General features: G+C 61.9%; 1 protein-coding gene across 4 annotated transcripts in view; it reads right to left on the bottom strand.

The window, feature by feature from the left end:
- Positions 1–2,489: 2,489 nt before the first annotated feature.
- The window catches only part of EVI5L (ecotropic viral integration site 5 like), a 34,780-nt gene continuing 24,364 nt past the window's right edge, over positions 2,490–12,905 (bottom strand). For 3 of the 4 annotated variants that reach the window (XM_055103586.2, XM_034946839.2, XM_034946841.2), the window contains exons 11-20: positions 11,376–11,429; positions 10,321–10,353; positions 9,106–9,246; positions 6,750–6,878; positions 5,421–5,561; positions 5,162–5,317; positions 4,905–5,051; positions 4,410–4,505; positions 4,191–4,286; positions 2,490–4,047 (exon numbers count right to left, since the gene is read on the bottom strand). In XM_055103586.2, the coding sequence (XP_054959561.1) occupies positions 3,769–4,047; positions 4,191–4,286; positions 4,410–4,505; positions 4,905–5,051; positions 5,162–5,317; positions 5,421–5,561; positions 6,750–6,878; positions 9,106–9,246; positions 10,321–10,353; positions 11,376–11,429 (1,272 nt within the window). In that variant the 3' untranslated portion in view covers positions 2,490–3,768. The remainder of the gene's footprint in view (positions 4,048–4,190; positions 4,287–4,409; positions 4,506–4,904; positions 5,052–5,161; positions 5,318–5,420; positions 5,562–6,749; positions 6,879–9,105; positions 9,247–10,320; positions 10,354–11,375; positions 11,430–12,905) is intronic. The other variant, XM_034946840.2, reaches the window with a different exon arrangement.

Raw genomic sequence — 12,905 nt, 5'->3', positions numbered from 1 at the left:
CTTCCTCAGGCGTCCTTATCAGATTCCCAAACATCTTCACAGGCCCCCTCCAATCAGAGTTTCCTGCCCTTCCTCCCCCAACGAACCCTAACCCTAACCCCCAGCTCTGGAGCCTTTCAAACCCTAGCCAGTCTCTCCCTGTTCCCAGTGCCCCTGCAGAGAGCTCCCCTGCTAGGCCTTTCCTCCCCCGGGTCTCCTGCATGGCACCAAGAATGATGGTGACATCCCCAAGTGGGTAAGAAGACAGAGTAGGATCTGGCCTTGGGCCCTCAGCCCTGCCTCTGCCCCTGGACCCAGTACCCTTACACCATCCTGTGACCAGGTTCCTGTCAGTCACAGACCAGCAAGTCCTGCCTGTCCCCATCCCAGACAAGGCACCTCCTAGCCTGGGGTCTGAGGAGAAATGGGCTCTGGCCTGGAGGGGCACTGCCACCTGCAACCCTGGGAGGTGGAGGAGGAGGACGCCAGCACAGTCCTTCGGTCAGAGTTTTGTGGCAAACCATAGAGGTGTCCTCTCAAGCTGGGCCCTGGTGGGGTTGGGGACCTGGGTGTCTTTGTTTCCAGACTCTGGGACAAGCCCAAGGCCGACTCCTGACATGCTGGGGAGCTGGGGCTCAAGGCCAGCTGCTGGGAAGGACAGGGCAGAACCTCAGACAATTCCTCTGCGGTCCTGCCCCGTCCTGGGCAGCCAGCGGGGGTGGAATTACCATGGAAGCAGGAGGCACGGACAGTGACTGTGAGGGTCCCCAGGGTTACATCTGCACCGTGTGTGGCCAGGAGAGCTGTGGCATGTGATACGACAGTACATGGGACTTGGCTGTCTCAGTACACAAGCAGTGTCATGTCCTTTGCTTGGCTGTCAGGCATGGGGGTAGGGAGCACTTTGTGGACCCACACTGGGTGCAGAGGGCAGGTCCTGGCTGGCATCTGCCTGAACCCAATTATGTTTCCGCCTCTGGGGGCTGTGCGCCATGTCTGACGCCTGTAATCCCAGCACTTTGGGAGGCCGAGGAGGGCAGATCACCTGAGGTCAGGAGTTTGAGACCAGCCTGGCCAATATGGTGAAAACCAGTCTCTACTTAAAAAAAAAAATACAAAAATTGGGCCGGGCGCAGTGGCTCATGCTTGTAATCCCAGCACTTTGGGAGGCGGGTGGATCACCTGAGGTCAGGGGTTCGAAACTATCCTGGCCAAAATGGTGAAACCCCATCTTTACTAAAAATAATACAAAATTAGCCAGGTGTGGTGGCGCATGTCTGTAATCCCAGCTACTTGGGAGGCTGAAGCAGGAGAATTGCTTGAACCTGGGAGGCAGAGGTTGCAGTGAGCCAAAATCACACCATTGCACTCCAGCCTGGGCAACAAGAGTGAAACTCCGTCTAAAAAAAAAAAATTAGCCAGATGTGGTGGCGGGCGCCGGTAGTCCCAGCTACTCAGGAGGCTGAGGCAGGAGAATCACTTGAAACCGGCAGGCAGAGGTTGCAGTTAGCCGAGATCGTGCCACTGCACTCCAGCCTGGGTGACAGAGTGAGACTCCCTCTCAAAAAACAAAACGAAACAAATTAGCCAGGCACGGTCGTAGGTGCCTACAGTTTCAGCTACTCTCGAGGCTGAGGCAGGGGAATCACTGGAACCCAGGAGATGGACGTTTCAGTGAGTCGACTGCCTTGAGTTCCTCTAGGAAGCTTTGCTTTGCCACTCCTGGCTCTGTCCTCCACCCCGCCACCCACCGCCACCCAGCAGCTGGGACTCTGCCTCAGCTCTGTGGGGAACCCCACAAAGGACTCTTTCTGCCCCCTACTCACTGTCCTCCCTGCACTGGCCCCCTCACAGACTCTGTGGTCCATCTGATGGGGCTCTCTTACCTAAGCCCTCCATGGGCTCCCAATGGCCCCCAGTTCAAAGCCCAAACTCCCTCTCCTGACGTAAGCAGTCCCTTCTTGATCTGACCACGCCCAGGCTTTCCTGTTCCTCCTTCCTAGGTATGGTGTGCCTCCTGTTGGTCTGATCTTTATGCTTTTACCCCTGGAAGAGGCCCTGACACCACCTCCCCCAGGAAGCCTTCCCTGATCTCCCTGCACATTTGTCTATTGAGCACCTACCACATTAGTGCAGGCTTCCCCCTGCCCAGTGCCTGTCTCCTCTGCTCCACTGGAGACCCCCTCAGAGCCAGGCACAGGGCAGAGTACCCCACATTACCCCTGGAGGCGTGAGCAGAATGAATGCAACCAGGTCCTGTGCTTCCTGAAGCCCAGCGATTCGGCATGCCTCTCTCCTTCAGGGGAGGCCCAAGTTGATTCACCCGGTGGGAAATCATGCCCTGCCCCCAAACTGAATGCCCTTCTATCCTCTCCCACCCCCATTCTATGAGACTGTGGGGAGCTCCTGAGGGCAAGGACAGCCCCGCCTTCCCTCAGCACGGTTTTTGGTCCCTGGGCTGGGCACCCACCGCTGCTTGTGATTCTCCTCCCAGCCCGCAGGCCAGTCCGTGACTGTGTAAATACACTTTATTTTCCATCTTTCCCGCCTGGGCGACATGTGGAGTGAACAGGCAGTGTGCAAAATGGTGGCGGGCAGTGTAGGGGGCGTGTGGAGAGCCCCGTGGGTGCCTGCCCTGGTCCCCAGGCTTCGTAACACTGAAAAGTGGGCAGCTAGGAAGCGGGGACGGAGCAGGGGTCCCCACCCAGGAAGCGCCAGGGAGATTGCTTGTGACGCTACTCTACTGGAGGCTCCGGGAGCACCGAGGGGGGCAGCCCCCAGGGTCATGAGGCCCGGGGGGCCGGGGGAAGGGAGGAAGGGGCCTGGGGGGCATCGTTGGATTTTGGCACCGTTCTCAGCTCTGATTCAGCAGAGACAACGGGACCACCAGGAGGAAGTGAGGGGAGGCCGCTCGCTGGGAAGCTCCTGCCTGGGGGCCTGGCTCTGGCTGAGGGTGGGGCTGGAAACACAGGAAGAAAGGGAAGTAGATGGAGACCGAGGACCCCCATAGAGATACCCCTCCATCACTGGCCAGGATAGGGGGCGCGAGTGTCTCCCAGAGAAAGATGTGGGGCACTGGGGAGAGGGGTCTCTTCACTTCCTGGAAGCTGCTCTGGCCCCAGAGAAGCAGGGAGGCTTCCCGTTAGCCACTCAGTCCCCAGGCGCCCCGCACATAGTAGGGGGACTTTGGTTTCCGCTGCAGGGGCCACGGTGCCTGCGCCAGGCAGGAGAGGCCGGCCTGGCCATCTGTCCCCAGCGGCCTGACTCCCCTAGAGATGGCCAGGGGCTAGTCAAGGGTCACTTCATCCCGAGGAGTGTTGTGGGGTGCTGATGTCCAGCCCAGAGCTGGCGCTCTCCTTCCTCAGGCCTCAGCTACCTCCTGAGCGCTTCCCAGCAATGTCGCCCCTGTCCCAGAAGGAAGCCTGCTAGGAGGTGGGAGCTGCCTGCTCATTCAGTGCTGGGACCTCTGGGTCGTCTGTCCCCTGCCCTCTGCCCTCCTGTTAAGAGAGCAGTCAGCCCCTCCAGGCACCCCTGGAACGCCAGAGGGCCCGGAGGGGTACAGACCAAGATGGGTAAACACTGCTGGGGAGAGAGAGCCTGCCCCGGGGTCTTGAGGAGCCCAGGTCGGACCCTACCCTCTGCGCTGCCTCGCCGGGCCTCGCTTTAGGGGTGGCCGAGCCACAGAGAGCGCGTAGTTTGTCAAGTGCGGCAGGTGGGGAGCAGAACGCGGACTGCCCGGGCGCCCCCCGCGGCTGCGGCCTCCTGACTCCGGGCGCGCTGGGCACGGCCTCAGTTGTCCAGACCCTGGCTGTAGGGCGCGGCCAGCTCATCGGCGTCGCTGTCTGAGCTGCCCTCGCTGTCCTTGGCCGGCCGCTCCAGACGGCGGAAGAAGCGCGCATCGCGCGGGGACAGAGGGTACAATGCGTCCTGCAGGGCAGCGCCCACGCCTACGCCAAGTAGCTCCTCGTCCGACGACGGCAGCGAGTCCTCGTCCAAGTGCCGCGCCAGGCTCAGCCCGTCGAAAGCCAGCGGGTCCTCGAAGGGCGGCGGGCCCTTCAGCAGCCGCACCTGGGGCGGGGGACCGGCGCTGCAGGCGTGGACCGGCCTTCTGCCCCGCCCTCCCAGCCGCATCCTCCGCAAGGCACCGGCGCTCGGCTCGTCCCAGGCCGACGAAACCCAGGCCTGTCCCCGGCATCCCCGCGCCGGCTCACCTCGGCCTTCAGCTCCTCGATCTGGTCCTTGAGCTCGCGGATGTACTGCGATGAGTCCGAGTGGTTCAGCTGGCCCTGGATGCGGCCTTCCTCCCTCTGCGGGGTGCGCCAGGTCACGCGGGGCCAGTGCCATGCTGGGCCTGGGGTCCGGCCGCGCTCCTGCCCCGGGCCCTGCCCCCGCCCCCGCCCCCGCCCCCCAACCCCGGCCCCGCCGCTCACCTGGATCTCCAGCTCGGCAATGCGCTGCCGCATCTCGGCCACCGCAGCCATGCTGTCCGCCTCCCGCAGTCGCACAGCCATCACCTCCTCCTTGCTCTGGGGTCGGGGGATTGGGGGGAAAGGAGGGCGGGTCAGGGGACGCGGCGCTTCAGGGGGCGGGACCGCGGGCAGGGGCGAATGAGGAGGCGGGGCCGCGGGCGGAGGCGGGTCAAGAGGCAGGACCGCGCGCAGGGGCGGGACCGCGGGCAAGGGAGGTGCGGGCGGGGGCGGGTCAGGAGGCGTGGCCGCGGGCGGGGGCGGATCAGGAGGCGGGACCGCGGGGGGGTGGTCAGGAGGCGGGGTCGCGGGCAGGAGCAGGTCAGGAGGCGGGGCCGCGGGCGGGGGCGGGAGGACCGCGGGCAGGACGCCGGCAGAGGCGGATTGGGGGCGGGGCCTCATGTAGGGGCGCGTCCGGGGGCGGTGCCACGGGCAGGGCGGGGCCGCGGGGGTCTGCACCTTGCACTCGGCCTCGGCCTGCTTGCGGCGGCTTTCGCTGAGCTGCGTCTGCAGCCCCTTGTTCTGTGCAGCCAGGTACTGCAGCTTCTCCTGCAGCGCCGCGCGCTCCGCCTCCACGCGGTTCAGAAGGTTGCGGTGGATGTGGTCCTGGGATAGGGAGGAAGGGAGGACGGAGGACGGCGGCGGTCAGGGCCTAACTCAGGGGCTGGCCACGGACACCACGCCCCTTCCCCAACGAGCAGGCCCCCCGAGTCCACCTGCGTCTCAAGTTCCACCACGCGCTGCCGCAGCTCGCGGCCCTCGGCCAGGGCCTGGGCCTCGCGCAGACGCACGCTCATCAGCTCGTCCTGCAGCTCGCCCACGACCAGCTTCCGTGGGGACTCCTTCCAGCGGCCGCCGCGGGCCAGATGGGCCTGGGGGGTGAAGCCGAGAGGCCGGCGGTCAGCCTCCGCCCAAGAACCCCGAGGGGACGGCCCTAGGGGGCGCTCTGCCCGCCGGCGCCCACCCGGCCCTCACCTGCCAGGTGTCCGAGAGCTCCTGCAGCTGCAGTTTAAGCTCTCGCGTCGAGGCGACCGCCTGGCCCTCCCGCACCTTGAGCGCCTTCAGCTCCTCCTGCAGCTGCGCCACATTGTTCTCGTCGGGCAGCGAGCTGTTCCTCTGCGGGGAGAGTGGGGTCAGGGCCTGGGGGAGCAGCGCAGCCGCATGGCCCTTCCTGCAGGACAAACGCCCCCAGCCACGTTTCCTCCTGAGCTCCGCCTTGGGCGGCTCAGATGGGGGAGGGCGACCCCCTTGACAAGGCCCACGGGGAGCGGACTCGCCTGTGGAACCCGGTTGGAGCTCCTCAGCTATAAAATGGGTGTAGTAACAGCACCTACTCTCACAGGGTGTCCTAGGGCAACCCCCATAAACGCCGCGCTGCACACACTGACTCCCTGAGGTCTGAGATCCATCCCCTCAGGGACATGATCAGGTGGAGGACCTGCCCCAGCAGAAACACCCTGTCTGCCCTCTGGCCCCCAGGCCAGGCCACACCAGGCCAGGCAGTCCCTCTCCCTGGGAACAGGCTGAGTGCCAGCCTTGGCCCTGTCCTGGTGTCCCAGGGCTCATTGATGGAGGATTTGTGCTCCAGGACCCAAATCCAGCTTTCTGGATGAGGTCCGCACTGACCCGTGTTTGGGTCTAGGGCTGGGACAGATCTAGCAGCATGTCCTGGAGGCACACTTCCCTATGAAGTGGAGGGAGGCGGGAGCGGAGCCCAGCTCTTGGCTGGTGATGAGGGCCTGGAAGCAGATGGCCTCTCAGTCCTCCATTTGGGAGGACTCCCAAAATAGTGCAGGCTCGAGGGGGTGGGGAATGGCTCCTGCTGAATGTGTGAATGGGTCCCTGGGTGCTTTCCTTCCTCTGGGAGCTCCGTGGGAGAGTGGAGTCGATGCCAAGTCAGAGAGCAGTTGGGGAGGAACCCAGAAGCCCTGGGATGGTGTCTGCATGGGAATGTGTAGGGAGGCAGGCACAATGGGCCTGGGCCTTCCTTTCTCTCCTTCCTGTCCCCCTCCCCCATCCCCCTCTCTCCCCCCTTCCTTCCTGGAACCCAGTACTGGGGGAAACACACACAGGTGGGATGCGGGTATCCAGGAAGCTCATAGAAGCTGCCACGCTGCTGGAGTTTGCCTCATACAGGAGCGTGGGCATGCCCCGCGTGGGGTTGTGCTGTGTGTGTGCATATGTATGGTTGTGTGTGCATGGGGGTGGGGGATTCTGACCTGGGGTCACTCCCAAAGCTTATCCAGGACCCCTCCTGTGCCCCAGGGTCCCCCCAACACCTGCCCGTCTGCCTCCCCATTGCACCTTTTCCATGTCGAGAACCTTGTCCTGCATCTCCCGAAGGGCCCCCAGTGTCTCCGTCTCCCGTAGCCTCGACTGCTCCAGCTCGGTCTCCAGGTGGGACACGAAGTCTTCTGTGAGGCGGGGGTTCTCCTGGGGGAGGCAGAGAGCTGCGTGGGGCCCCAGGCCATGGCTGGGGGATGGGCAGCCTGCATGCCTGCTGGCTTCTCCCCTCCTCCCCAGAGCCCTTCAGCAGGGAGAGGGGCCCAGGCTTGGGGTGTCCTGGGCTGGATCCCCTGATGCTCAGGGCCTAGAGGTCCTGGCATCCATGCAACTGGCCCGGTCCAGCTTCCTTCCTGGAAAGGCTGCACAGAGGGGACATTCTGAAAGGGGACTTGCCTTGGCCTTCGGATGCCCCGCGGGACCCCAGTGACTGGTTTTCTGGGATCACTGGTGAGGGTGGGAGATGGGTTCTTGCTGGGTGGTCACCGTTCCAGCCACATGGTGGGCGAGGCGGGGGGTGGGGGAGAGGCCTGGGGCTGTGCACCTGTCTCTCCACCTCTCTCCTCTGCATCCCACCCTCCATTTCAAATCAGGGAAGGATGAAGAAAGAGTTTGTGGGTATCACCCTCTTGCTCCATGCCCTGGCTTCTCAGAAGTTCCCCAGTGGGGGCCCCTGGAGTGATGGACACTGCCACCTGGACCTGAAAAAGGATACCTGGTCCCTGGGGTGGGAGCCGGGCTCCCTCTCACGGACCTTGTGGCCTGGCAGGGCAGTTCTCTGGGGGACTGCCTCAGCCCTCCCAGCCACCACCCTCTTCCTGTGGGTCTCTGAGATCCACGTGTGACGGTGGCTCTGCCTCAGCCCAGACGGCCTCCAGGCCCCATGTGGCTCCTCTGGGCCACCTCATATTGCCGGCAGTGGCCTCCCTTTGGGCCTGAGGAGGTGGCCTTGGGCCTCCCCGATCTCTGCATCCCCCCAAGGTTGGAGCTCAGGGGTGGCTGGTGGAGTCTCTCTAACGAGCCTGAAAGGCGGCCTCATGCAGTGGGTGGGATGAGCCCAGCCTCAGTTTCCCTAATGTCCACGCTGCCTCAGAGCAAGGTGGGATAAGAGTGCTCACAGACTCTGAGGGCCACAACGCCAGCATCATACGGATGTGGTTCATGGGGAAAAGTGAGAAACAGTGAAGCTCTCCTTCTCCCTAGGAGCAGTGGATCACCTAGAATCCCCGGGTCAAGGCTTGAGCCACAGTCTCTGGGCCTGGGGGCGGAGGGGGCACCTCTGTATTGGATGGCTCTTCTTTCTCAAGCACTCCATGGTTTCTCCAACCTACACCCCACTGCCAGGCCCTGCTGGTTCAGGCCAGGATGGCAGAGGGACCTACAGCGTCACTCCCTGCCCCTCCAGGGCATGTGTCCCTGTGGCCTGCAGGGCTTAGGGCTGCAGCCACTGGTGGTCCCTGCGATCAGGAAGGCCAACTGCTGAATGCAGCTGCAGTTAAGTTTTTTTGTTTTTTTTTTGAGATGGAGTCTTGCTCTGTCACCCAGGCTGGAGTGTGGTGGTGCCATCTTGGCTCACTGCAACCTCCACCTCCCGGGTTCAAGTGATTCTCCCGCCTCAGCCTCCTGAGTAGCTGGGACTACAGGTGCGCACCACCATACCCAGCTTATTTTTGTATTTTTATTAGAGATGGGGCTTCATCATGTTGGCCAGGCTGGTCTCGAACTCCTAACCTCAGGTGATCCACCTGCCTCAGCCTCCCAAAGTGCTGAGATTAAGGCGTGAGCCACTGCACCAGGTCGCAGTTAAGTTCTAAAAGCTTTCAGGAGAAGCAAATCTTGGGGTGGGGCCCCAGCTCATGGGCCTGCCCATCATGGGACCCAAAGTTCATGGCCCTCAAGACACTCAGGGTGCCCCCTCAGCCCCACCCTGCTGGCTCAGAGCTCCTCAAACAGTCCCGGGATGCCCTGCTCCCATTCTCCATGGCTGGCCCCCCAGGGACACCGAACAATCCTTCAGACCCTGGGGAGAGGCAAGAGCCTCCGTAAGGAGTCACAGCCCTGTCTGCTGCCTGTGACACAGAGGAAACCCTGCAGGGACAGCCCGGTCTTCAGAGGCCTCCGTGCTGAGGCTGGGGGTTGGGAAGTCAGATACTGCAGACACACTATGAGGTGGCAAGAAATGGATATCAGGATGTCTCAGAATGTGGAGCTGCTGGGGGAGAATCTGCGCTTGTCTCTGGGTTCCCCTTACCCCAGAAAGGAACAGGAGGGCCAGGCGCTGAGGCGGGGCAGATATGAGCCCTGAAAGAAAACCGTTGGGCGAGGGCGGGGGCGCGGGGCATGGCCCCGCCCAGCAGCCCTGCACACCCGCCCCTACCTGCTGCTCTTGTAGCTGCCGGATGGTGCTCTGTGCCTTCTGCAGGTCCTCGGCCGCCGAGCTGCACTGCTGCCGCACCACCGCCAGCTCCCGCTTGATGACGTAGTTCTCCTCCGCCTCCTGCGCCCGTGTCACTTGCCCCTGAGAACAGCGAGGACAGGGGGCAGGGGGAGGCCGTGACCCTCGGCTCCCACCCAAGGCCCTGCCTCCCACCACAGGGGGAGGCCCAGAGAGTGGAGGTGGGGGGAAGTGAGGTGGGGGCCTCCCGTACTCAGAGCCTGGGATGAGCGTCCCACTGGGCCTGGGGACGTGGGTGGGTGACAGGCAGGAATAGGACACCTGGAGGAGCCCGGGAGGAACAGAGCTAGCCCTGGGCTTGGAAAGCTCCATCTCCTTCCCCACTCTGGCTCTCAGTCTCTGCCCCAGTTGGGATCCTTATCCAGGGGCACAGCGAGGCCACCTGTGCCTATTCATGCCAGACTCTGCCGGTGAGGGTGAGGATCTGGGGACAGCCGAGGCCCCGGCAGGACAGGGCTGGGCTCCCAGGGGCATTCACCTCTCCCAGCAGCATCTTCTCTAGTCCTGGGCTCTGGGGCCTCCACCTGCCTGGAGCTAAGACCCCTTTTTCCCCACCTCATCTTTGTCCCCTACCCAACTTGGGCCCCCCATTCCAGGCTCAAAGCCACCAGGTGGCGGGTGGCAGCTTCCAGATAAAGCCATTCAAGATGAGGTGGCAGCAGGAGCAGGTGAGCTAGAGAAGGTGGTAGCAGGCATTGCAGGTAGGAGCAGAGAGCAGCAGCGTGAGGGCCGGGCGTGTGTGTGCGCGTGTGTGTGTGCATGTGTTGTGCATGTGTTCTGTGTGTGTGTGACCGCAGCACTGCACACACCAGGGCCTTATGTGAATATGGTTTTAGGTTCCCCAGCCCTCCTGGGTCCCCACCCTGTGTCGCCCGGAGGAAGCTTTCTGTACATGCATGTGGACATTCACACCCAAACGCACTCACAGCCCCTCCACACACACCCTTCTCCCCACTTCACATGCCCCGCCCCCCCGGGAAGCCTCTGTGTCCCCCAGAAGCGGTCCCCAGCTGCTCCATGCATGGCGCCAGGCCTGCCCGCAGAATGGCAGGGAAGAGGCGGTTACTGGCTGTCATGTGCAGGGTGCAGGGAAGGGGCCAGGAAGGAATCCGGAGAGGGGATAAAAAGCTACAGTACCTGGATTAACCTATCAGCCAGAGCAGCGCTCTCCTACCCGGCGAAGGGGGTTCCCAGCGACAGGGGGAGGAGGCAGAGCGGAAGGCGCGGGGACAGGAGAGGGGAGACAGACAAGAACCACTTGTCACTAACGCAGTGGACTATCTCTAGAAGCGGGGGAGAGAGGAGGGAAGACCAGAGAACCAGCAGGAGAGGACCCGGAGGAAGACCAAAGCTAGAGCCAGCTCCGTCCTGGAGAGGGGTTCTGTGTGAGCGGGGAGGTCGGGGGTGCCCGCGGCTGTGGGGGAGGCCGCAGGGCTGGGAAACCCACTGTCCCACCCTCCAGGGTCAGCCGGGCCGCTGCTGGCTGGAAAAACTGTGGGGGGCAGGGGAACTTTCGGCTTCATGCGGACCTCCTGGGGAGTGGGAGAGGAGGGGTGCATTGTAATTTTAAGGCAGAACAAGGCTTTGGGGTGAGGGCAACCAAATCCGGCTGCCGACCCACTTCCTGTGGCCAGTGGAGGGTCAAGTGAGGACGAGTGAGGAGCAGGAATTGGGGGCTCCCGGGGCTGGGGCTCAGTGAGCCCCCGATTCCACCCCCATCTTTAGCATGTTGGGGAGCAGAGTCCGGGCTGTGGCTCCCCACCATGGCGCCACGCTTCTCCTCCACTGGGTTTCCTTTCCTTTCTTTTGAGGGCAAGACTTCCAAATTACAGGGTGGGGTGGCTTGTGGCCCAATTACGGGGCTCGTCCATCAAAGTGGCAGTTCTCCCTCCTCCTCACCCCTCCCCATCTGTGCAGCCGGGGAGGGCGCAGAACACAAATGGATTCCCGTGGCTGCAGGCCACTGGGTTGTAACTCGCCCCCACTCCAGGATTAATCACCATACGAGTCGCCCCCAGTTGCAGGGCACTCCAAATCGGGTTCAGGTCGGGTCCTGGGGCAGGAAGGTAGGGCTGCTTAGTCCTCCAGAGAGGAGAGGACTTGGAGGAGTCCACCCCAGGTTAGCGGCCATGCCCCGCATGGTGGGTCACACCCCATGGCGACCATGTCCTCACGGTGGCCACGCCCCTCACCTTCTCTAGGGTTTCAATCCGCTGTTTCAGGAGCCGGTTCTCCGTCCGAAGTCTCTATGGGGGTGGGAGGAGATCACGTCATAGCCCGCCCCCCACTCCTGTCTACATGCACCCCTCATTTACCCACTGCCGGGGTCAGTCCCCTTAGGGCCAGGCCACTTTTCCGGGCAGGGCACAGCCAGCATCTTACGTTCTGGGTCAGCGATTTCAGAAAACAGGGCCAATTCCTGTTCAGACTGGCTTGATTACAAAAAAATAAAAAGTTTTAAAACAAACCTGGGTTCAGTAAAAATAACGTCAGTGCCTTCGTGGCTGTGTGTGTGTTTGGGGGCCAGTCAGTACCCACGCCCCCTCAGAAGACTCCATCCCACACGTGGGTCAGTCTGCCCAGGGTTGTGGGGGAATCAGTGGGGGAAGCAGCTGTCGAGCAGCCACCACCCACCCCTCGCTGCTTTGCCCCAAGCACCCGGGTTCAATTCCGGGGAGAGGCTCCTCTTTGAATCTGGGTCCAGCGTGCTTATCACGCATCCTTTCTTGACAACTACATTCCCATGACCTGCTGAGAGCAACCTGTCCCCAGTGGTTTTCTCTGTTCCCTGGCTGGGGTTTCGAAGACGTCTCCCTTGCTCCTGCCTTCCATTCTGTGCTGATGGATTTTGGCTAGATATTTGCGGTTTTAGGCCAGGTGTAGTGGCTCACGCCTGTAATCCCAGCACTTTGGGAGGCCGAGGCAGGCAGATCACCTGAGGTCAGGAGTTCGAGACCAGCCTCTACTAAAAACACAAAGATTAGCCAGGCGTGGTGGTGCATGCCTGTAATCCCAGCTACAGGGGAGGCTGAGGCAGGAGAATCACTTGAACCCGGGAGCAGGGGTTGCAGTAAGCCGAGATCACCTCACTGCACTGCAGCCTGGGTGACAGAGCAAGACTCCATCTCCAAAAAAAAAGAAAAAGATATTTGCACTTTAGGTTCCCCCAGGACACTCTGGGGAGCAGGTGAGGTTTGCAAACGAGTTGAATCTCGACTGTACCTGCGCCCCCTTGCTTGATACTAAGGTGGTACAGAAATTGTTTGGATTGGCAGGTGAGTGAGGGTCCTGCCACACTGCAGGTCACACAGAATATTTCCTGGGTTTCTTCTGGGGATAAAAGGTGATGGAAACACCTAGAACATTCCCAGGAAGCAAATGCAGTCAGACAGAACCGCAGACTTGACAGTCATTGATGCATGTCATGTGGGGAAACTGAGTCAGAGTGGGGCAGGGCATTGCCCTAGTCCCTCAGTTCAGCTGGGTCAGAGCTATTTCAGGTCTCTGGTCCTCATAGCAATGTGGAGCCCTGATCCCTGGCCCCTGGGTTTCCCTATCATCTCTCTGGCTTCAACCCATCACAGCACCAAGCACAGCCATCCTTGCAGGAGCTGGGCACACCTTTTGTATTTATTTCTATATTTTTGTAAAGACGGGGTATTGCTATGTTGCCCAGACTGGTCTCCAACTCCTGGCCTCAAGCCACCCTCCCACCTCAGCCT

The sequence above is a fragment of the Pan paniscus genome, chromosome 20 (genome assembly GCF_029289425.2).
Source record: "Pan paniscus chromosome 20, NHGRI_mPanPan1-v2.0_pri, whole genome shotgun sequence".
NCBI lineage: Eukaryota > Metazoa > Chordata > Mammalia > Primates > Hominidae > Pan > Pan paniscus.
Note: the sequence above shows the minus strand (reverse complement) of the source record. Positions and strands in the feature narration are given on the sequence as shown.